The sequence below is a fragment of the Palaemon carinicauda genome, chromosome 29, assembly GCF_036898095.1.
Source record: "Palaemon carinicauda isolate YSFRI2023 chromosome 29, ASM3689809v2, whole genome shotgun sequence".
Taxonomy (NCBI): Eukaryota; Metazoa; Arthropoda; class Malacostraca; order Decapoda; family Palaemonidae; genus Palaemon; species Palaemon carinicauda.
In genome coordinates this window covers 78486271-78509413 of record NC_090753.1, presented here as the reverse complement: position 1 = coordinate 78509413, position 23143 = coordinate 78486271, and the positions used below count along the sequence as shown (strand labels likewise).

Here is a 23143-nt window from a genome sequence, read left to right as displayed (position 1 = left end):
GGTAAGTATATTCAAAAATTTATTTTATTATCGAAATAACATTTTTCAATATTTAACTTAGCCGGTGATTATAATAGCTGATTCACACCCAGGGGGGTGGGTAGAGACCAGCACTATATGTTTACATTATTATGAGCTAAGAATTTTTATTTCATTTTAGAAGTTATCAAAATAACAAAAACAAAATAAATAGGTACCTGGTAAGGAAGTCGACTTGAACAATTACTCTGCCTTTTTAAGTACGTCTTCCTTACGGAGCCTCGCGATCCTCTCAGGATGCTGATCGACCCCTAGGATCTGAAGTATCTAGGGTTGCAACCCATACAACAGGACCTCATCAAAACCTCTAATCTAGGCGCTTCTCAAGAAATGACTTTGACCACCCGCCAAATCAACCAGGATGCGAAAGGCTTCTTAGCCTTCCGGACAACCCAAAAACAACAATAAAAACATTTCAAGAGAAAGATTAAAAAGGTTATGGAATTAGGGAATTGTAGTGGTTGAGCCCTCACCCACTACTGCACTCGCTGCTACGAATGGTCCCAGAGTGTAGCAGTCCTCGTAAAGAGACTGGACATCCTTAAGATAAAAAGACGCGAACACTGACTTGCTTCTCCAATAGGTTGCGTCCATTATACTTCGCAGAGATCTATTTTGTTTAAAGGCCACGGAAGTTGCGACAGCTCTAACTTCATGTGTCCTTACCTTCAGCAAAGCTTGGTCTTCCTCACTCAGATGGGAATGAGCTTCTCGTATTAACAGTCTGATAAAATAGGATAAAGCATTCTTTGACATAGGCAAAGATGGTTTCTTAACTGAACACCATAAAGCTTCAGACGGGCCTCGTAAAGGTTTAGTTCGTTTTAAATAGAACTTAAGAGCTCTTACAGGGCATAAAACTCTTTCTAGTTCATTTCCAACCATATTCGATAAGCTTGGAATATCGAACGATTTTGGCCAAGGTCGAGAAGGCAGCTCGTTTTTGGCTAGAAAACCAAGTTGTAGAGAACATGTAGCCGTTTCAGATGAGAATCCGAAGTTCTTGCTGAAGGCATGAATCTCACTGACTCTTTTAGCTGTGGCTAAGCATACCAGGAAAAGAGTCTTTAAGGTGAGATCTTTCAGGGAGGCTGATTGTAGCGGCTCGAACCTGTCTGACATAAGGAATCTTAGTACCACGTCTAAATTCCAACCAGGTGTAACCAAACGACGCTCCTTCGTGGTCTCAAAAGACTTAAGGAGGTCCTGTAGATCTTTATTGTTGGAAAGATCTAAGCCTCTGTGACGGAAGACTGATGCCAACATGCTTCTGTAACTCTTGATAGTGGGAGCTGAAAGAGATCGTTCTTTCCTCAGATATAAGAGGAAGTCAGCTATTTGAGTTACAGAGGTACTGGTCGAGGGTACGGATACTGACTTGCACCAGTTTCGGAAGATTTCCCACTTCAATTGGTAGACTCTAAGGGTGGATGTTCTCCTTGCTCTAGCAATCGCTCTGGCTGCCTCCTTCGAAAAGCCTCTAGCTCTCGAGAGTCTTTCGATAGTCTGAAGGCAGTCAGACGAAGAGCGTGGAGGCCTTGGTGTACCTTCTTTACGTGTGGCTGACGTAGAAGGTCCACCCTTAGGGGAAGTGTTCTGGGAACGTCTACTAGCCATCGAAGTACCTCGGTGAACCATTCTCTCGCGGGCCAGAGGGGAGCAACTAGCGTCAACCTTGTCCCTTCGTGAGAGGCGAACTTCTGCAGTACCTTGTTGACAATCTTGAACGGAGGGAATGCATATAGATCTAGATGTGACCAATCTAGGAGAAAGGCATCTATAGGAACTGCTGCTGGGTCCGGGATTGGTGAGCAAAATATTGGGAGCCTCTTGGTCATCGAGGTTGCGAAGAGATCTATGGTTGGCTGGCCCCAGGTGGCCCAAAGTCTCTTGCATACATCCTTGTGGAGGGTCCATTCTGTTGGAATTATTTGTCCCTTCCGACTGAGACAATCTGCCATGACATTCAAGTTGCCTTGGATGAACCTCGTTACTAGTGATATGTTTAGACCTTTTGACCAGGTGAGGAGGTCCCTTGCGATCTCGTACAACGTCAGAGAGTAGGTCCCTCCTTGCTTGGAGATGTACGCCAAAGCTGTGGTGTTGTCTGAGTTCACCTCCACCACTTTGCCTTGAAGGAGAGACCTGAAGCTTTTCAAGGCCAGATGTACTGCCAGTAGCTCCTTGCAGTTGATATGCATTGTCCTTTGACTCGAGTTCCATATTCCCGAGCATTCCCGACCGTCTAATGTCGCACCCCAGCCTACGTCCGATGCGTCCGAGAAGAGAACGTGGTTGGGAGTCTGAACAGCCAGGGGAAGACCCTCTCTTAGGTTGATATTGTCCTTTCACCAAGTCAGACAAGACTTTATCATTTCGGAAACCGGGATCGAGACCGCTTCTAGCGTCTTGTCCTTTTTGCAGTGAAAAGCTAGATGGTATTGAAGAGGACGGAGATGTAGTCTTCCTAGTGACACAAATTGTTCCACGGATGACAGCGTCCCTACCAGACTCATCCACAGCCTGACTGAGCAGCGTTCCTTCTTCAGCATCTTCTGGATGGATAGCAGGGCTTGATCTATTCTGGGGGCTGATCGTCTTGTTGTTCAGCAACGTCCTCATCAGAGGGTTCCTCATCCGAAAACTGATGAGGAAACGGCAACGGAGTGGGCAACGTCTGGCTCGCTGAGTCCGGTCGCACTGGTGGATGCGTGACGTAGCCGGACGCAATATCATGGAACTGCTGCACAGTCTGTGAACTGTCAACAACCATGGGTGCGCGAGGAAGCACAGCGTCAACCCGAGACTGTCTAGACCGTCTGGGTTGTGCAGTCAACACCCTACCGGGTTGCTGAGGTTGACGCACTGCGTCAAAACAAGTCACCTCTGCTGGTTGTTGAACGTCCTGAACGTCAACAACCACCTCCGAGCGTCGCTCAACGTCAACGTGCGGCTGGCAACCCACACTGGGTCGCATCGGTGGAGGAACCACCTCAACTAGCAACCTTCTCCGCATTAAAGTCCTCTATCAAGGACGCAAGCTTGGACTGCATGTCTTGCAGCAAAGCCCATTTAGGGTCTACGGGAGCAGGTGTGGCAACAGACGGGGTTAGCGACTGAGGCGGTACCGTTTACCATCCCTGAAAGCCTTGTTATGCGTGACATAATTGTACAGCAAAACTTCAAAGGCTCGAAAACAGCTGTGAAGTTGACCTGTAAACAACTTGGAGCGTCTCCTGGCTAGGCGCCAGGGAGAGTCTACGAGAATTGAGAAGTCTATCTGGGCAGAGGCATGAACTCCCAAGCCGAGAACTTCTCTCGTGTCATATCAGACTCTTGCTCTATAAACCAGTTTAAAAGAAGGGAAAGCAAAGGCTGTATCCCCCAAACTCCTCCTGGTGAAAAACCAGTCGCCTAGCCAACGTAACGCTCTCTAGGAGAGCGAGAGAGCACTAGCTTAAAAACAACGGCTTCGAAGTAGCTAGGCCTAGTGTAAGCTCTGACGTTTAGGCGAACGAGGAGCAGCAGTTACAAAAAGATCCGGACAAAGATCTTTAAAAAAAATCATCATGATTTAATTAAAGTCCATAGGAGGCTAAGCAGCTTTAGGCTCCTCTCCATCTGACAGAGTCCTCAAGGGAATATCAGTAGGAGGGAGAACAGCAACTTCCTCATCTACAGGAACCTTGTCCGATAAAAGCTGAGTCTCAAGCAAGGGAGAGACCTACCGTGGTGGCAATGCTTTACAAGCAGAGTCCACACTCACTGGTGCATTAGTAGCGGACCAGAACGCAACGTCATGTAACTGCTTGACAGTCTGTGAACTGTCAACAACTGAACTGTCAACCACAACAGGTGCGTGAGGACGCACAGCGTCCACTCGAGACTGCTTTGACTGCCTAGACTGAGCAGTCAAAACAACTCTAGAATGCGGAGGTTGACGCACAGCGTCAAAACAAGTCAACTCCGATTGTTAGTGAACGTCTTGAACGTCAACAGGAGCATCAGCAAGTGGCCTAACGTCCAAATGCGGCTGAAAAACCACACGAGACCGCATCGAGTGTGGTTCTAAACAACCTGAGTGACGTGACTAAGCTACGCCAACGTCAACAGTAAGCACAAAGGAACGTTAGGTTGGCTGAAAGCCAGGATATCTATGAGATAAACGGCTAGACTCAACGGACTAATCGGTAGAATAGTCTTCCATAAGGGAGGCAAGCATATACTGCATGTCTTGCCATACAACCCATTAAGGATCAACGGAAATGATTGTGGTAAGAGACGAGGGTAACACTTTGCCTACAAAAAAAGACTCTCGGAGTCTGTGTTACGCTTTTGTTAGGCGGCGAGCAGTTATCCGATGACTGCATAGGGTCAGAGCTGTCCTTATGGTTGTAACCAGGACGCTGGACCTGTCCTGAAAGGACTGACTTTCGCTTAAGGGCTTCGAAACCTTGTGACAGGTTTCTTATGCGAAAAGCCTTCGGATGACGAGGAGAAACAACGTCTCTCTCGTCTTATGGTAGGGGAGATCTTGGTAAGATACACCCGATACCATAGAGGGAAAAACGTCTGTTCGTTGGTCAAGGCCTCTCGAACCCATAAGTCGTTTGACATTACTTCTCCCCTGGGCTTGGGAGCATGTAAGAGGTCCCGGACTAGGTGAACGACAGGCACGAACAGACGAACCCTCGGACGCAACACTGTAACACTTTGCGCCTCGGACGCAACACTGTAACACTTTGCGCATATCACTTTATCAGTTCGATTTTCTGTTTTGCACTTATTTCTACCTGAAACACGCAATTCTACCCTTCATTAAAAGGTAGTAATTGCGAAATCAGTCGTATAATGCAAGCTCATTAATACCAGCAAAAAACAGAAAACATATTTTAAGATAAAAAAATCAGTGGCTGGGAAAGAGACTAAACACTAGTTCATATAACTACGTTTTCAATCTCTCACCGCACATAGCCTGGGGACGAGAATAAAAACCTAAAAACGTTTTATCCTTCCTCCCCGTACAGCGACTAGGGACGCGAGTAACACGAGAACAACGTACCCGCTTGAACGGAACGTTTTCTCTCCTCTCTCTCCCTCCGTCTCTATCTCTCTCTCTCTTTCTCTCTTGATTTCGCACCTAAGAGAAGAGCCCAATTATATTTCGTCAAAAAAACATGTTATTTGACTAAAGGAAAAAACTGAAAGGTTTTTCAAATAAAAAGTTCCTTTAAATTAGAATTTAAAACATTTAAGCTAAGAAAGAATGAACAAAACGTCAGAATCGATTTACTCTTACTGCAAAGTGAAACCGTGATACACTCTCTCTATATCGTAACGATAGAGCGCATGTTGAACGTCCTGAACGTCAACAACTGCGTAGCATAAAAAAACTAAACGTTAGTTCATCTTTGAAAACAGTACGAAGACTATCAAAGAAATTCTTTCATAAAATATTACATTTAAAAAGTTTTAAATCCTTAGCTCTTTAAAAGCTAATTACGATATACAGTAAAGGGCTCAACGTTGATTAACTTCGGTTTCCAAGTTAGGACCGCCTACTCTCAGGAAAGGTCTATATAAACAAAACATTAAAATTTATTTTTATATGTTTATAATAAATGGAAAGTTAATCGAAGAGGCCTAATAAAGGCGGAGAGATATAAAATATATAGAGGAAAATCTATAACGTGATAAGATAATTACTAAAAGCCTAAACACACTTCCGTCTAAGGGAAGGGTCGGCCATTTAAAAGTGAAAGAAAGTCCATACTCTCTTTGTCACCATAATTAAATCTATCCAAAACGAGTTCAAGATTTAAGATGAAGATAAAACACCTGCATAGCGAAAGCTCAAAACTAGAATAAAGTACTTCACCAATTAGTTGTGAAAAAACTCCAGTTTAGCAACAGCGAGTAAGAGCGTCTTGTCGATAGCTTGACAGAGAGAAAATTGAGTTCTTTGTTTACATTGAGTACTGGGTATCTGGACGACAGAGGGCGCTGTTAGGCACACCCGCAACCTGTGTAGCGATCGCTGGCGAATCTTACCTTAGAGTTTTCTGTTGAGCAACAGAGTTGCAGCTATTATAATCACCGGCTAAGTTAAATATTGAAAAATCAGGTTATCACAAATAACGTTTTGCTTGCCTGGGCACCAACCGTCCGTTGAGATACTACCGCTAGAGAGTTATGGGGTCCTTTGACTGGCCAGACAGTATTACATAAGACCCTTCTGTCTGGTTACGGTTCTTTCCCTTTGCCTACACAGATACCGAATAGTCTGGCCTATTCTCTACAAATTCTCCTCTGTCCTCATACACCTGACAACACTGAGATTGCCAAATAATTCTTCTTCACCCAAGGGGTTAACTACTGCACTGTAATTGTTCAGTAGCTACTTTCCTCTTGGTAAGGGTAGAAGAGACTCTTCAGCTATGGTAAGCAGCTCTTCTAGGAGAAGGACACTCCAAAATCAAACCATTGTTCTCTAGTCTTGGGTAGTGCCATAACCTCTGTGCCATGGCCTTCCACTGTCTTGGGTTAGAGTTCTCTTGCTTGAGGGTACACTCGGGCACACTTCTATCTAGTTTCTCTTCCTCTTGTTTTGTTAAAGTTTTTTTTAGTTTTTATAGGAAATATTTATTTTAATGATGTCACTATACTTAAAATATTTTATTTTTCTTTATTTCCTTTCCTCACTGGGCTATTTTCCCTGTTGGGGCCCCTCGGCTTATAGCATCCTGCTTTTCCAACTAGGGTTGTAGCTTAGCATTTAATAATAATAATAATAATAATAATAATAATAATAATAAAAATAATAATATATTGTTTTATTACAGTATTTCTTTATCTTGTCTTTTTCATTTTCAGTTGGATTTGTTTGTAAGTCAAATGTTTGTAAGTCAAATGTTTGTAAGTCAAATATATGTAAGTCAAATGTTTGCAAGTCAAATGTTTGAAAGTCAAATGTTTGAAAGTCAAATGTTTGTAAGTCAAATGTTTGAAAGTCAAATGTTTGTAAGTCAAATGTTTGAAAGTCAAATGTTTGTAAGTCAAATGTTTGAAAGTCGAATGTTTGTAAGTCGAGGATCTACTGTATTCCCTCTAAAACTATAAAACAGGTTAAAACAAATCTGTTTGCAATATGATATTGCTGTTTAGTCAGGTAACTAATCTCTATATTAACCCTTTTACCCCCAAAGGATGTACTGGTATGTTTCACAAAACTCATCCCTTTACCCCCATGGACGTACCGGTACGTCCTTGCCATAAACTGCTATTTAAATTTTTTTTTACATATTTTTGATAATTTTTTGAGAAACTTCAGGCATTTTCCAAGAGAATGAGACCAACCTGACCTCCCTATGACAAAAATTAAGGCTGTTAGAGCAATTTAAAAAATATATACTGCAAAATGTGCTGGGGAAAAAATAACCCCTTGGTGGTTAAGGGTTGGAAATTTCCAAAGAGCCCAGGGGTAAAAGGGTTAATAGTGGGTGTAAAAACAGTAGATTAGCTACAACCACTTTTGTGAAACACTCTTAGCACAAGAGAAATAGTTTCGAGAAATATATACTTTGTGCCACCGATAAAGCACTTTGAACTAACAAAGAAAAGAAATACGCTAAAATAAAGATATCTCATTTACATTAGTTGATTATGATTTAGCTTAATCTCACACACAGTGCTTTGTTGTATCCTGACTTAGGGCTTTCTGTGGTGAGTCCCCCAATATAGCACGGGAACAAAAAGGGCATTGTCTGTATTAGATAAGTACAGTACTGTACTTGTTTATGCCCATTATTCTCTTTGAAATGACAAAGACTGCTCAGGGGTGTGTCCCCAACATTTTGTGTCATGTCTAATTTGGGTGGCTTGGCAAGAGTATCACAAATGCTGAAGAATACCATACTGTCAAGAAGAGTTTAAGTGAGATAATTGTCAAGAGGAGCTCAAGAGAGATAATTGTCAAGAGGAGCTCAAGAGAGATAATTGTCAAGAGGAGCTCAAGAGAGATAATTGTCAAGAGGAGCTCAAGAGAGATAATTGTCGAAAAGAGTTTAAGCAAGATAATTGTCAAAAAGAGTTTAAGAGAGATAATTGTCAAGAGGAGCTCAAGAGAGATAATTGTCGAGAAGAGTTTAAGCAAGATAATTGTCAAGAAGAGTTTAAGAGAGATAATTGTCAAGAAGAGTTTAAGTAAGCGATAATAGTCAAGGAGAGTTTAAGAGAGATAATTGTCAAGAAGAGTTTTAGAGAGATAATTGTCAAGAGGAGCTCAAGAGAGATAATTGACAAGAAGAGTTTAAGAGAGATAATTGTCAAGAAGAGTTTAAGAGAGATAATTGTCAAGAAGAGTTTAAGAGAGATAATTGTCAAGAGGAGCTCAAGAGAGATAATTGTCAAGAGGAGCTCAAGAGAGATAATTGTCAAGAGGAGCTCAAGAGAGATAATTGTCAAAAAGAGTTTAAGCAAGATAATTGTCAAGAAGAGTTTAAGAGAAATAATTGTCAAGAGGAGCTCAAGAGAGATAATTGTCGAGAAGAGTTTAAGCAAGATAATTGTCAAGAAGAGTTTAAGAGAGATAATTGTCAAGAAGAGTTTAAGTAAGAGATAATAGTCAAGGAGAGTTTAAGAGAGATAATTGTCAAGAAGAGTTTTAGAGAGATAATTGTCAAGAGGAGCTCAAGAGAGATAATTGACAAGAAGAGTTTAAGAGAGATAATTGTCAAGAAGAGTTTAAGAGAGATAATTGTCAAGAAGAATTTAAGAGAGATAATTGTCAAGAAGAGTTTAAGCAAGATAATTGCTGGAATTTATTTTCTATAATCATGACTAAAGCCAGAAGTATTCCTTTTTATATTAATCTGCACAGATGAAAACTATGATAATGAGAAGCATCCCATACAAATATTCTATTAAGGTGGAAAGTTCCATAGAGACAAAGAGAAGATAAAACAAATAAAACAAAACAATCAAGAAAATCAACTTGTAGAAAATGGCGAAGCATAAAATAAGGAACGCAGAAAATCCACTAAAATCTAACAGGTATTTGACGACTCTATAATTGGTGCCTAAAGGAATATATATCACACAAATTACCAACAAAGAAACAAATTTAAAAAAATAAGATTTATTCATATACTCACCTGATGTTCATCTTGCTTCTCCTCAAGAAGCTTGTTTTATCAGCATTTACCACTATATTTGTAAAAAAATATTCCCATTTTCTTTCCTTTCAATAAACATGTCTCTAGAAAAGTAATGAGACGTTAACGCTTAATGGCAAGGAACAAAGCGCCAGGACCTCTTTGTTATTTTAGTTTTGAAGTCAAACTACACGTATTTCTTATTCTCTTGATATCACGAGGCAGTGGGGATGAGGGTAAGCATGTATATGAACATCAGGCAAGTACATAATTAACCCTTTTACCCCCAAAGGACGTACTGGTACGTTTCACAAAACCCATCCCTTTACCCCCATGGACGTACCCGTACGTCCTTGCAAAAAACTGCTATTTATATTTTTTTTCTGCATATTTTTGATAATTTTTTTCAGAAACTTCAGGCATTTTCCAAGAGAATGAGACCAACCTGACTTCTCTATGACAAGAATTAAGGCTGTTAGAGCAATTTAAATAAATTATATTGCAAAATGTGCTTGAAAAAAAAATAACCCCTGGGGGTAAAGGGTTGGAAAGTTCCAAATAGCCTGTGGGTAAAAGGGTTAACAAATTCTAATATCTAAATTACATTTATTTCGCTAACCTCCCCTAATGTTCATATTCCTGACTCCCAAACTCTAGTAGAGGTGAAACATTAGTGAAAGAAAGAGATAGGTATATAATAGAATTAAAATATAGTACTATAAAATATTAGAATTATAGACTCAACTGGTCTATATTAATGGTAACAAACCACCCTTGAAATATGGGATGTCAAAATGTTATTTTTATTAGTAAAATAAATTTTTGAATATACTTACCCGATAATCATGTAGCTGTCAACTCCGTTGCCCGACAGAATTCTATGGAGGGATACGCCAGCTATCACAATACTAGAAGGGGGTGTACTTACCAGCGCCACCTGTGGCCAGGTACTATAGTACTTCTTGTTGACACCTCCTCAATTTTTCCTCGGTCCACTGGTTCTCTATGGGGAGGAAGGGAGGGTCGATTAAATCATGATTATCGGGTAAGTATATTCAAAAATTTATTTTACTAATAAAAATAACATTTTTCAATATTAAACTTACCCGATAATCATGTAGCTGATTCACACCCAGGGGGGTGGGTGAAAACCAGTGTACAAGATTAAAGGATAGCTAAGTATCCCATATTTCATATAACAGTTATCTCAAATAACAATGAAATAATAAGTACCTGGTAAGGAAGTCGAATTGAACCGTTACTCTGCCTCTTTTTTAAGTTCGTCTTCCTTACTGAGCGCAGCGTTCCTCTTGGAGGCTGAATCAACTCAAAGGTGCTAAAGTATATAGGGCTGCAACCCCTACTAAAGGACCTCTACACAACCTCTAACCCAGGCGCTTCTCAAGAATGAATTGACCACCCGCCAAATCAAAAGGATGCGGAAGGCTTCTTAGCCTACCGTAACAACCATAAAAACAACAATAAAAGCATTCAAGAGAAAGGTTAAAAAAGGTTATGGGATTAAGGGAATGTAGTGGCTGAGCCCTCACCTACTACTGCACTCGCTGCTACGAATGGTCCCAGGGTGTAGCAGTTCTCGTAAAGAGACTGGACATCTTTAAGATAAAATGATGCAAACACTGACTTGCTCCTCCAATAGGTTGCATCCATTATGCTCTGCAGAGAACGGTTTTTATTAAAGGCCATCGAAGTAGCTACGGCTCTTACTTCGTGGGTCCTTACCTTCAGCAATGCAAGGTCTTCCTCCTTTAAGTGAGAATGGGCTTCTCTAATCAGAAGCCTTATATAATACGAAACCCCGTTCTTGGACATGGGCCTCGAAGGTTTCTTGATGGCACACCATAAGGCTTCTGACTGTCCTCGAATAGGTTTAGACCTATTAAGATAATACTTGAGAGCTCTGACAGGGCAAAGAACTCTCTCTAGTTCGTTACCTACCATGTTGGAGAGGCTAGGTATTTCAAACGATCTAGGCCAAGGACGTGAAGGAAGTTCGTTCTTTGCTAGGAATCCGAGCTGAAAAGAACATGTTGCAGATTCGGTCGTGAAACCAATGTTCTTGCTGAAGGCATGAACCTCACTGACTCTCTTAGCTGTTGCAAGGCAGACGAGAAAAAGAGTCTTGAGGGTAAGGTCCTTGAAGGAAGCTGACTGGAGAGGTTCGAACCTAGGTGACATAAGGAACCTTAAGACTACGTCTAGGTTCCAGCCTGGAGTGGATAGACGACGCTCTTTAGACGTCTCAAAAGACTTAAGGATGTCTTGAAGGTCCTTGTTGGAAGAAAGGTCCAAACCTCTGTGGCGGAGAACTGAAGCCAACATACTCCTATACCCTTTAATCGTAGGGGCTGAAAGGGATCTCTCATTCCTAAGATGTAAAAGGAAGTCAGCTATTTGGGTCACAGAGGTATTGGTAGAGGATACTGAATTGGCTCTACACCAGCTCCGGAAGACTTCCCACTTAGATTGGTAGACTCTACGAGTGGAAACCCTTCTTGCTCTGGCAATCGCACTGGCTGCCTCCTTCGAAAAGCCTCTAGCTCTAGCGAATCTTTCGACAGTCTGAAGGCAGTCAGCCGAAGAGCGTGGAGGTTTGGGTGCAACCTGTCTACGTGAGGTTGACGTAGAAGGTCCACTCTTAGAGGTAGAGTCCTGGGGATGTCGACTAGCCATTGAAGTACCTCTGTGAACCATTCTCTTGCAGGCCTAAGGGGAGCAACCAGCGTCAGCCGTGTCCCTTCGTGCGAGATGAATTTCTGCAGAACTTTGTTTATTATCTTGAACGGTGGGAATGCGTAAAGGTCGAGATGGGACCAGTTCAGTAGAAAAGCATCCACATGAACTGCTGCAGGGTCTGGAACTGGGGAACAGTACAGCGGAAGTCTCTTGGTTATGGAGGTGGCAAACAGATCTATGGTAGGTTGACCCCACAAGGTCCAAAGTCTGTTGCACACACTCTTGTGGAGGGTCCATTCCGTGGGAATGACCTGATTCCTTCTGCTTAGGCGATCTGCTGAGACGTTCATATTGCCCTGAATGAACCTCGTGACCAAAGTGAGGTTTTGACTTCTTGACCAAATGAGGAGGTCCCTTGCGATCTCGTATAGGCTCCTCGAATGGGTCCTTCCTTGCTTGGAGATGTAAGCCAAGGCTGTGGTGTTGTCTGAGTTCACCTCCACCACTTTGCCTAGCAGGAGGGACTTGAAGTTCAGCAGGGCTAAATGAACTGCTAGTAGCTCCTTGCAGTTGATGTGGAGCGTTCCCTGTTCCTCGTTCCACGTTCCCGAGCATTCCCGTCCGTTCAAGGTCGCACCCCAGCCCGAGTCCAATGCATCTGAGAAGAGATGAAGATTGGGGGTCTGAATAGCCAACGATAGGCCCTCCCTGAGAAGGAGATTGTTCTTCCACCACAAGAGAGTGGTCTTCATCTCTTTGGTGACTGGGATAGAGACTGTTTCGAGAGTCAAACCCTTGTCCCAATGAGCTGCAAGATGGAATTGAAGAGGGCGGAGGTGGAGTCTCCCTAGCTCGACGAACAGGGCCAGTGATGAAAGGGTCCCTGTGAGACTCATCCACTGTCTCACCGAGCAACTGCTCCTCTTCAGCATGCTCATGATGCACTCTAGGGCTTGGCTTATCCTGGGGGCCGAAGGAAAAGCCCGAAAATCCTGACTCCGAATCTCCATTCCCAGGTACACAATGGATTGGGAGGGAATGAGCTGAGACTTTTCTATGTTGACTAACAGACCCAGTTCTCTGATTAAGTCCAAAGTCCAGTTGAGACTCTCCAGACAGCGACGACTCGTGGAGGCTCTCAACAGCCAGTCGTCTAAGTAGAGGGAGGCTCTGATGTCCGATAAGTGGAGGAATTTTGCTATATTCCTCATCAGATGCGTGAACACCATAGGAGCTGTGCTTAGGCCAAAACACAGGGCTTGGAATTGGTAGACAACCTTTCCAAAAACGAATCTCAGGAAAGGTTGGGAGTCTGGATGAATAGGAACGTGAAAGTAGGCATCTTTCAAGTCCAACGAGACCATCCAGTCCTCCTGCCTGACCGCTGCTAGGACCGACTTCGTCGTCTCCATCGTGAACGTCTGCTTGGTGACATACGCATTGAGCGCGCTGACGTCCAGCACCGGTCTCCAACCTCCTGTCTTCTTGGCCACCAGAAAGAGACGGTTGTAGAAGCCCGGGGATTGATGGTCCCGGACTATAACCACAGCCTTCTTCTGCACAAGTAGCGACACCTCCTGGTGCAACGCTAGCCTCTTGTCCTCTTCTTTGTAGTTGGGAGAGAGGTTGATGGGAGATGTGGTCAGAGGGGGTTTGAGGCAGAATGGAATCCTGTAACCCTCCCTCAGCCAACTGACAGACTGGGCGTCTGCACCTCTCTTTTCCCAGGCTTGCCAGAAGCTCTTGAGTCTGGCTCCTACTGCTGTCTGGAGATGCGGAGAGTCAGTTTTTTCCTTTAGAGGCCTTGGAGCCTTTCCTAGACTTGCTCCTGGAAGAGTCTGGACGGGAGCTTCCTCGGCTGGGGGCTCTACCACGAAAGGGCGGTATGAACCTCGTAGCAGGAGTATCAGCCACTGGGATGCGATAAGTCCTGGGGACTGAGGTAGCAACCTTAGACTTACGAGCCGATGAGGCTACAAGATCATGTGTGTCCTTTTGTATCAGGGCAGCAGACAAGTCCTTAACCAGCTCTTCGGGGAAGAGGAACTTCGAGAGCGGAGCGAAAAGGAGTTGTGACCTTTGACAAGGTGTAATGCTGGAGGAAAGGAAGGTACAAAGCTGTTCCCTTTTCTTAAGAACCCCTGATACAAACATCGACGCAAGCTCGCCAGATCCATCTCTAATGGCCTTATCCATGCAGGACATTAATAGCATGGCAGAATCCTTGTCCGCAGGGGAGGTCTTCTTGCTGAGGGCCCCCAGGCACCAGTCTAGAAAGTTGAACATCTCAAATGCTCTAAAAACACCCTTCAGGAAGTGATCAAGGTCTGAGAAGGTCCAGCAAACCTTAGAGCGCCTCATTGCAGTTCTACGAGGCGAGTCTACCAGACTTGAGAAGTCAGCCTGGGCAGAGGCAGGTACTCCCAAGCCTGGTTCCTCTCCTGTGGCATACCAAACGCTCGCTTTAGAAGTGAGCTTAGTCGGAGGAAACATGAAAGAAGTCTTGCCAAGGTGTTGCTTAGTCTGCAGCCACTCCCCTAAGATCCTTAACGCTCTCTTAGAGGACCTTGCTAGGACTAGCTTAGTATAGGTAGACTTAGCTGGCTGCATGCCCAGCGAAAACTCAGATGGTGGAGAGCGGGGAATAGCAGAGACAAAGTGGTCTGGGTATACCTCCCTAAGCAGAGCCAAGACCTTACGAAAGTCAATAGACGGTGGAGAAGGCTTGGATTCATCCACGTCTGATGAGGGATCCAGGTGTGCCGCCTCATCATCAGACGCCTCATCACCAGAGTGTAGCGAAGAGATCGGACAGGAATGCTGAACAGCAGAGTCAGAACGAGCAGGAACAACAATATTAGTGGTTTCCTCTTCAAGAATCTGTTGAGGGAAAACCTGAGGCTCAGACTGCAAAGGCTGAACAAAAGAAGAAGCAGCAGGAAGGCGCATGGGTGGAGGAGGCTGACTCCTGGCATGAGTGGCTGAACTCAAGGGTTGCGCTTGCTGAGAGGTTGGCGGAAGCGGAGTAGCAAGTTCCTGTTCCTGCGGTGTGAGCGGAGCGCGATGAGGTAGAGGCTGCGCAGAACGTAGTAAATGTCTCGCAAGCTGAGGCTCCTGAGGCGCAAGGCTAAGGTGTTGTGGTGCTTGCCTTGTGGAGGGTTGAGCTCACTGCAGCGAGCGCTGAGGAGACTGACTCATGGACGGGAGAGGTTGTTGTACCTCAACCGAGTGTTGCATCACTGGTGGAGCAGCAAGTGGAAGCGGAGGAAGAGAGGTATAAGCCTCCTGATCCCATTGCTGAGGTTGCCTTAAGGAAGGCGGAGGCTGTACACCACTGGGAACAGTAAACTCAGAACGTGGCTCAACATCGTACGCCTGGCAGGCGGTACTGCGGTCAGGCGGAGCGAGCGCAGGCGGAGCGAGTGCAGGCGGAGGCGGAGGCGCAACCTTCTCAGCCCGACACTCACTCATCAAGACCGAAAGCTGTGCTTGCATGGACTGCAGTAGAGACAACTTGGGGTCGGCAGACACTAAGGTCTGCTGAGGTAAAGCCTGAACAGTCGAGATCTGTTGCGGCAGAACCTTACTCCTCTTGGGCGGAGTACAGTCGACTGATGACTGCGGCGAGTCAGAGCTGAGCCAATGACTGCAGCCCGGTTGAGCACTCGCGGACTGGACTCTGCGTTTGAGTGGTCTAGAGACCTGAGTCCAGCGTTTCTTCCCTGACAATAGATCAGCGGACGAGTAAAAGACGGGCTCAATCGTCCGCAGGTGGGAGTGACGGTCTCTGGAAGACACGCCCGCAACCACCGAGGATACTTCTGTGCGCCGATCAAGGCCTGCCGAACCCTTTTGCCCTTCGACATTGCTTCTCCCCTGGGCTTGGGAGCTTGCAAGAGGTCCCGGACTGGGAGAACGACTGACACGCACAGAAGTATCCTCACGCACCACACTGACACTGACACTAGCACTTGGCACTGCACTGACACTAGCACTCGTCACAGCACTGGCACTAATTCCACCCACTGCACTCTTGACCTTAAGTTCCTTGACTTCGGCCATAAGAGACTTATGATCACTTACCACTGACTCTACTTTATCGCCTAAGGCCTGAATAGCACGCAACACAACAGACATATCAGGCTGAGGGCAAATAGTAGGTTCGGGGGTAGCCACTACAGGGGTAGGAAAAGGTAGGGGATCATGAGGTGAGGAAAAAAGTGAAGAGTGAGAAGAACTCCTCCTAACTCTACCTTTCTCTAACTTAGTTGAATATTTCAAAAGACGGACAAAATCAAGTTCCGAAAGTCCGGCGCATTCCTCACATCGATTTTCTAACTGACAGGGCCTATCCCTACAGTCAGAACAAGCGGTGTGAGGATCTACCGAGGCCTTCGGAATACGCCTATTACAAGACCTACATCGCCTATGGGTGGGGGCTTGCGAAATGTCAGACATCTTGAATCCAAAGAGTTAGCCAAGTGGGGTTCCAAAATCAAGCAAAAGATCGTTAACCGTTAATCAGGACTATATAAAAGCTATCTAAGCTAATATAAGAAGGTTTCCAGTAAAGCGACAGCCGAAATCTGAGAGAATACTTCACCAAAAGCCGTGAAAATACTCGAAGATCATAAGCGTATCCCAGAACGTCTTGCCGGAAGCACGACAGAGGAAAAATTGAGGAGGTGTCAACAAGAAGTACTATAGTACCTGGCCACAGGTGGCGCTGGTAAGTACACCCCCTTCTAGTATTGTGATAGCTGGCGTATCCCTCCATAGAATTCTGTCGGGCAACGGAGTTGACAGCTACATGATTATCGGGTAAGTTTAATATTGAAAATTGCCTTTCTAATGATATTTGAAAAATTTTGAAAATAAAATTATAAATTACTGAACTTAAAAAGTTAAAAAGACCACATTACGAGTAGTTACTATAGGACCTAGAGCCCAAATTCTTCAAAATAGTTTTCAGCAAACACCAACATGGAATGCTATTGAAATAATACTAAAACTCTTTCCAAAGAAAAATTTCTGCAAAATGTACGAGATGTAGGTGCATCCATAATATACTGAACCTTAACAGTTATGGCTTTTATAAGATTTTGATTCAACTCCTTGTGAGCTTCTGTGACTAAACTTCTAACTAGAAATGACTGCATTTTAGGACAAAAGACAATTTGGAATTCTAATTCCACAGCAAATTATAGACACTAAACCTAATGTCTATAGATCATCCAAAAAATACGAACGACTCTTACAGAACAAAGAAATCCATCAAAGATGTCGCCTTCGTCAAAGTCACTGATGTCGTCGAAGAACGAGGGTTTGTAACTATGTAAGAACAAAATTGACTTTAAGTCATCTACCTTTCTGCTTTTCTCATTTGCATTACTTTGCACCAAGCTTGCAAATTTGCCATGCATTTTTATATTTTGTTATTCAAAATGGTTTGCATAATTTGTTCTGAGACCTTTTCTTCTGTTTTCTCATGTATCTTAACTACTGTATCATTTGATCTTCGATGTTTACAAAAATTATGATCAAAGCAGAAGATCCTTATTCACTTCAAAGATTCTTTAGGGTTCCCATATACACAAATAAACTTTATAACAACAACTTCAAGAATTAGAGACCTGGACTTCCTCTTTGGCTTTTTCACCATCTTCAATTTGATCTCGAACCAAGTCTTCCACATCGGCAGGTTCAACTGAAGGCATGACTGCCCCTTCTAGATTATCTGATTTTGGTTTATAATTCCTGAAATAACAAAAATGAATCTATTTATAATCTTAGTATTGTATAACATTTGATGGCAACATCAATGTTTTCTCAAAAAAAAAAAAAAAAAGACACAAGAAATGAAGTGTAGCCTTATTTATAAGCTACGATATTTGCCATCTAAAATCTTATCATTGATATTAGATATATTTAAACTGTAGCTCCCAATGTTGACATGTTTTTCGAGTAACTAACAACAAAACAAACAAAATTAACAAACATATACAATACTACCACTTGAAATTTCCACGGTTCCTAATGGGTAGATTATGATAACTGAATTTGTAGTAGATTAAAGAAATTGTATGCAATAAACAGACACCTGTTTAAACTAAAGTTATGAATCCCTCTTAATGACATTTTTAAAATTTTCTTAAAATTAACGATTTAAAAGAAATGAGGGCAAGATAAAGAATGGGAGTCACACACCTAATGACACAACGTGAACAGGTTATCAACACACACAGAGATTTCTATATTTCACAGTGTCTATATTATGGGTAATAAGTAATAAATATGAGAGGACTAATGATAGGCAATCCCTATATACAAATAAAAAGAGAGGAATATCGCAAATAAAAATAAATAAAAATTGGCCTTGTTTTATAACTCATGGCAATGGTGAAACTTCATAGTACAAGAACTTTTAAAAGTTAAAACTAAAATGTTTCCTGATTAAAATAATTTCTATAGATAACCATGATTAAATTAGCTTTATATTGTAACTAACAAGTGCCATAATTCTTATTCAAAAGAATATCGCAACTTTTAAAAGTAATTTGTATTTTTCCTAATTATACAAACCTGAGGCCTTTAATAACAGTATGATTTCAGTGAGGCTCGAAACTCGGCTGTTAAAATTATAACGAGGTGTCGGTAATTACTGCCGGGTAGTGGGAAAGCCCCACGCCCCACCAGCTAACTGAGAAGCCACTTAGACCTTCACCTAGAACTTGCAAGGTGGATGAGGTGGGGAGTATAACTTAAAGAACTCAAGTTTGTACAGTTAGGAAAAATACAAATTACTTGAAAAAATTTGTGATTAGTTCCTACATACATACAGACCTTTGTCCTTTAAAGGTTTAAAGGCTGCTCATGAATGGCAGAGGCAAAGGACAGTGACATTGTCCTAGCAAGCAGGACAATGCCCTAGAGACTGATCATATATTATATGATCAGCACCCAAGACTCCTCTCCACCTAAGCTAGGATCAGAGAGGGCGAGGCAATGGCTGCTGATGACTCAGCACATGGACCTATAGGCTCCCCCAAACCTGCCTACCTTAGCTCACAGGGATGGGAAGATTGCATACACAAATGGCACTAACGAGTCTGAGCGGGTCTCAAACCCCCGACTGACAAACACCAGGCAGAGACATTACTAATCAGGCCAATCAGGAGACTTATCAGAAGTTCCTATGTTTACAATCCCCGGATTTCTAACACTCAGTCCTTACGAGGATCAAGAGTATTGACTTTAATCCACTTCCTATCACCTGGGTATCAGATGGGGCTAGGTTACTGTCATAGACAGGCGGTCACAGAAGAACTATACTGTACCCTTAAAGGTATTGTGTTTGTAATGTAAAGCTCCGTAAATTGATATCTTTACATTGAAAGACTAGGTATGGTGTTTTACTTACATCAAAGTCTGTTTCAGCGATATAACGATCCAAGTGCTGCACCCCAAGGAAGGAGAAGAAGAAAAAGAAAGATCCCAAGACATTTTTAATCTCACATAAACCTGTAGTTGTAACTGTTATTTCAAATGAGATGCTTCTTGTCCTGTGAGGGAGCTATGTACCTTACACCCATTGTTAAGCAGCTGCTACAGGCCCTAAGGAGAAAGTTTCAGGTGACTTGTGGGTACATTCCCATAGATAGTGGAACACAAAGGTTGTCTTGACGTTTCCAAACTCATGACATTCTCCCGGACGACTAACGAGGCCAACTCCTCTGACTTTGTGAATGCATGCGTGAGTTAGATATCCCTGGCCATCTATCGACTGGTCCAGCACTCTATTAATAGTTTCCCGAAGCCAGAAAGAGATGGCGTTTCTTGTTATTTTCTTCGTAAGCCTTCCTGACCTGATGAACAGGTTCTGCAGCTGTTCTTTGAATGGTTGAGTTCTTTTGAGATAGTATTTGAGTGCTCTTAGAGGGCATAGAAACAACTCATCTGGATTATCAGTTGCTTCCCTAAGAAATGAAATTTAAAAAGAATAAAATCTTGGGTCATTTATGGCTGTGTTTTGAGTTTTCTCTTTGATCTCTGAAACAAAGGAAAACAATACGTTCCTCCAACACTGTGTGCTTAACCATTTTGTTGAAACTAAAGTAAGAATAAAACAAGTTTTGAGAGATGGGTTCCTATTCAATGCTCTATTTAATTGTTTGTAAGTGGCTATTTTTTCAGACCTAAGAACCTTCGCTACATTCCAGAAGTAAGTTATGAGCTCTCTTGGTTGACAAGATTGTTTGAATCTCATCACCAACATAGACAATTCCTATAAAGATGAAAGGTCGATTCCTTTCACTTTAAAGACCTGGCTCAAAGCTGAGCAGTAGCAATTTACCCCTGAGAGTGAAAGGAGTTTTTCTCTTTATAAGAAGACTAGGAAGTCTGAAATCCGTTCGATAGAGGCTCTGAAAGGAGAAGTGTCTCTCCTAAAGCACCAATCACAGAAGATAGCCTACTTAGCCTGATAGACTCCCGTAGATGATCTTCTGAGGTATGCAGACATATCTTGTGCAGTTTTTCATGAAAAACCTCTTGCTCTGAGATGGTGAATAACCTCCATCCGTGAAGACACAGCTATATCAGGGTATTGTGGTGTCTCTAAAGGTGCGGTTAGCATAGATCTTGTTGCATGGGTAGATGTCTTGGAGCCTTGGATAAAAACATTAACAGGTCTGGGTACCATTCTGCATGCATCTATTTGGGAGCTACTGGTCATTTTCAGGTATTGGGTATTCCATACCTTGTTGATTACTCTTCTGAGCAGGAAAAACGGCATTTAACCCTTTTACCCCAAAAGGACGTACTGGTACGTTTCACAAAAGCCATCCCTTTACCCCCATGGACGTACCGTTACGTCCTTGCAAAAAATTGCTATAAAAATTTTTTTTTCATATTTTTGATAATTTTTTGAGAAAATTCAGGCATTTTCCAAGAGAATGAGACCAACCTGACCTCTCTATGACAAAAATTAAGGCTGTAATAGCAATTTAAAAAAAATATATACTGCAAAATGTGCTGGGGAAAAAAATAACCCCCTGGGGGTTAAGGGTTGGAAATTTCCAAATAGCCTGGGGGTAAAAGGGTTAAGTCTAGGCCTTCCCAGGTGTGTTCTCCAATGCCGCTGCCTAATTTGGTATCGGTGACCCCACTATACCTGTAAATTTTACTGCCGATTTTCCAGCTACAAATCATCTTCCTATTAAAGGACTTAGGTTTGTATTCGTATAGGAACAACTATGAATTCTGCAACATAACAGAATCCAGAATCACAAGTATTTCAATTAGAAAAGGGATTTTGACGAAGGAAAAATCTATTTCTGGGCTCGACCTGTGTTGCTCCGTGAAATGCTCCTTATAGCACCATTTCTAAGGCATAGTTATTGCTATATATATACCAGAGAAAAAAAGGATGCATGGAATACCAGGAATAAACCCAGCTCGCTCACTCTATGAGTGTCGGTATTATAGCTCAATTTTGTCAAAATGGATTACAGCATTGCAGCAATATCTTGGCTTTCAAAAAGGATCAGGGACTTGGAACATGAAATTGAATACAGTAATTCCGTACAATTAATAATGGTTACAGTTTATTAAGATATAATCTTGAAGAATGAAACTTACTAAATAAAAAAGTAAAGCATGAATTTCAACATTCATTTCATAAGAAGAGTACCATACAGATCATATTGCTTTGTTTTTTTAAACAAGCATACTTTTATTCAGTAAACTTTTGTTACTCTTAATTAACCCTCTAAAGATCTAATGATGCACTTGATGTGTCGTCCAATTACTTAGCTATATAGAAAATTTATTGATCTTTTTAATGCAATTTCCAGCTTATCTTTATTCCTTTCTCAGTTACGCTATGAAGTGTCAACATAAAAGTAGGTCAACCCATGATGCCATTGCTCACCGTAACGAAGTTTGCGAGTCACGAGGCTGACAGTGATTGTGTCAAGACCAGAACCACCAGAGGATCAATGGCAAATATAAAATCTCAATATAGACTTATTCTAATGTACATATGTATATTTCATGCCCCTCTCTCATAGCCTCAAGATATAATAACCATCATTAATTGAAAATAACTTAACTATAACCTAAAGAACCAACTACTCACATCAGAATCCTATATTTGTACTGTACTACAACATAAAAAAATGATATTTTAATTATAAAATAAATTTTTGAATATACTTACCCGGTGAATATATAATAGCTGCAACTCTGTTGCTCGACAGACAAAAAACAGTAAAAACTCGCCAGCGATCGCTATACAGGTTGCGGGTGTGCCCACCAGCGCCAACTGTCGGCCAGATACCACTCTCGATGTAAACAAAGACTCAATTTCTTCTCATCCCACTGCGTCTCTATTGGGGAGGAAGGGAGGGTCGTTTAATTTATATATTCACCGGGTAAGTATATTCAAAAATTTATTTTATAATTAAAATATCATTTTTAAATATTTAACTTAGCCGGTGAATATATAATAGCTGATTCACACCCAAGGAGGTGGGTAGAGACCAGTTAAATATGTTTACATCGTATAAGCTAAGAGTTTTTTATTTCATTTTGACAGTTATCAATATAACAAAAACAAAATAAATAGGTACCTGGTAAGGAAGTCGACTTAGACGATTACTCTGCCTTGTAAGTACGTCTTCCTTACGGAGCCCCGCGATCCTCTTAGGATGCTGACAGACCCCTAGGAGCTGAAGTATCAAGGGCTGCAACCCATACAACAGGACCTCATCAAACCCCTAATCTGGGCGCTCTCAAGAAATGACTTTGACCACCCGCCAAATCAACCAGGATGCGAAAGGCTTCTTAGCCTTCCAGACAACCCATAAAAACAACATTAAAACATTTCAAGAGACAGATTAAAAGGATATGGAATTAGGGAATTGTAGTGGTTGAGCCCTCACCCACTACTGCACTCGCTGCTACGAATGGTCCCAGTGTGTAGCAGTTCTCGTAAAGAGACTGGACATCTTTCAAGTAAAATGACGCGAACACTGACTTGCTTTTCCAATAGGTTGCGTCCATTATACTTTGCAGAGATCTATTTTGCTTAAAGGCCACGGAAGTTGCTACAGCTCTAACCTCGTGCGTCTTAACCTTAAGCAAAGATCGGTCTTCCTCACTCAGATGTGAATGAGCTTCTCGTATTAACAATCTGATAAAGTCTGACCAAGCATTCTTTGACATAGGCAAGGATGGTTTCTTAACCGAACACC

At 42.4% G+C, this 23143-nt stretch overlaps 1 protein-coding gene across 1 annotated transcript in view; it reads right to left on the bottom strand.

The window, feature by feature from the left end:
• Positions 1-23143, bottom strand: part of LOC137622833 (coiled-coil domain-containing protein 12-like) — a 50352-nt gene that overhangs the window by 1655 nt on the left and 25554 nt on the right. The window contains exon 3 of the mRNA XM_068353414.1: positions 17522-17645. Coding sequence (XP_068209515.1) covers positions 17522-17645 — 124 coding nt within the window. The remainder of the gene's footprint in view (positions 1-17521; positions 17646-23143) is intronic.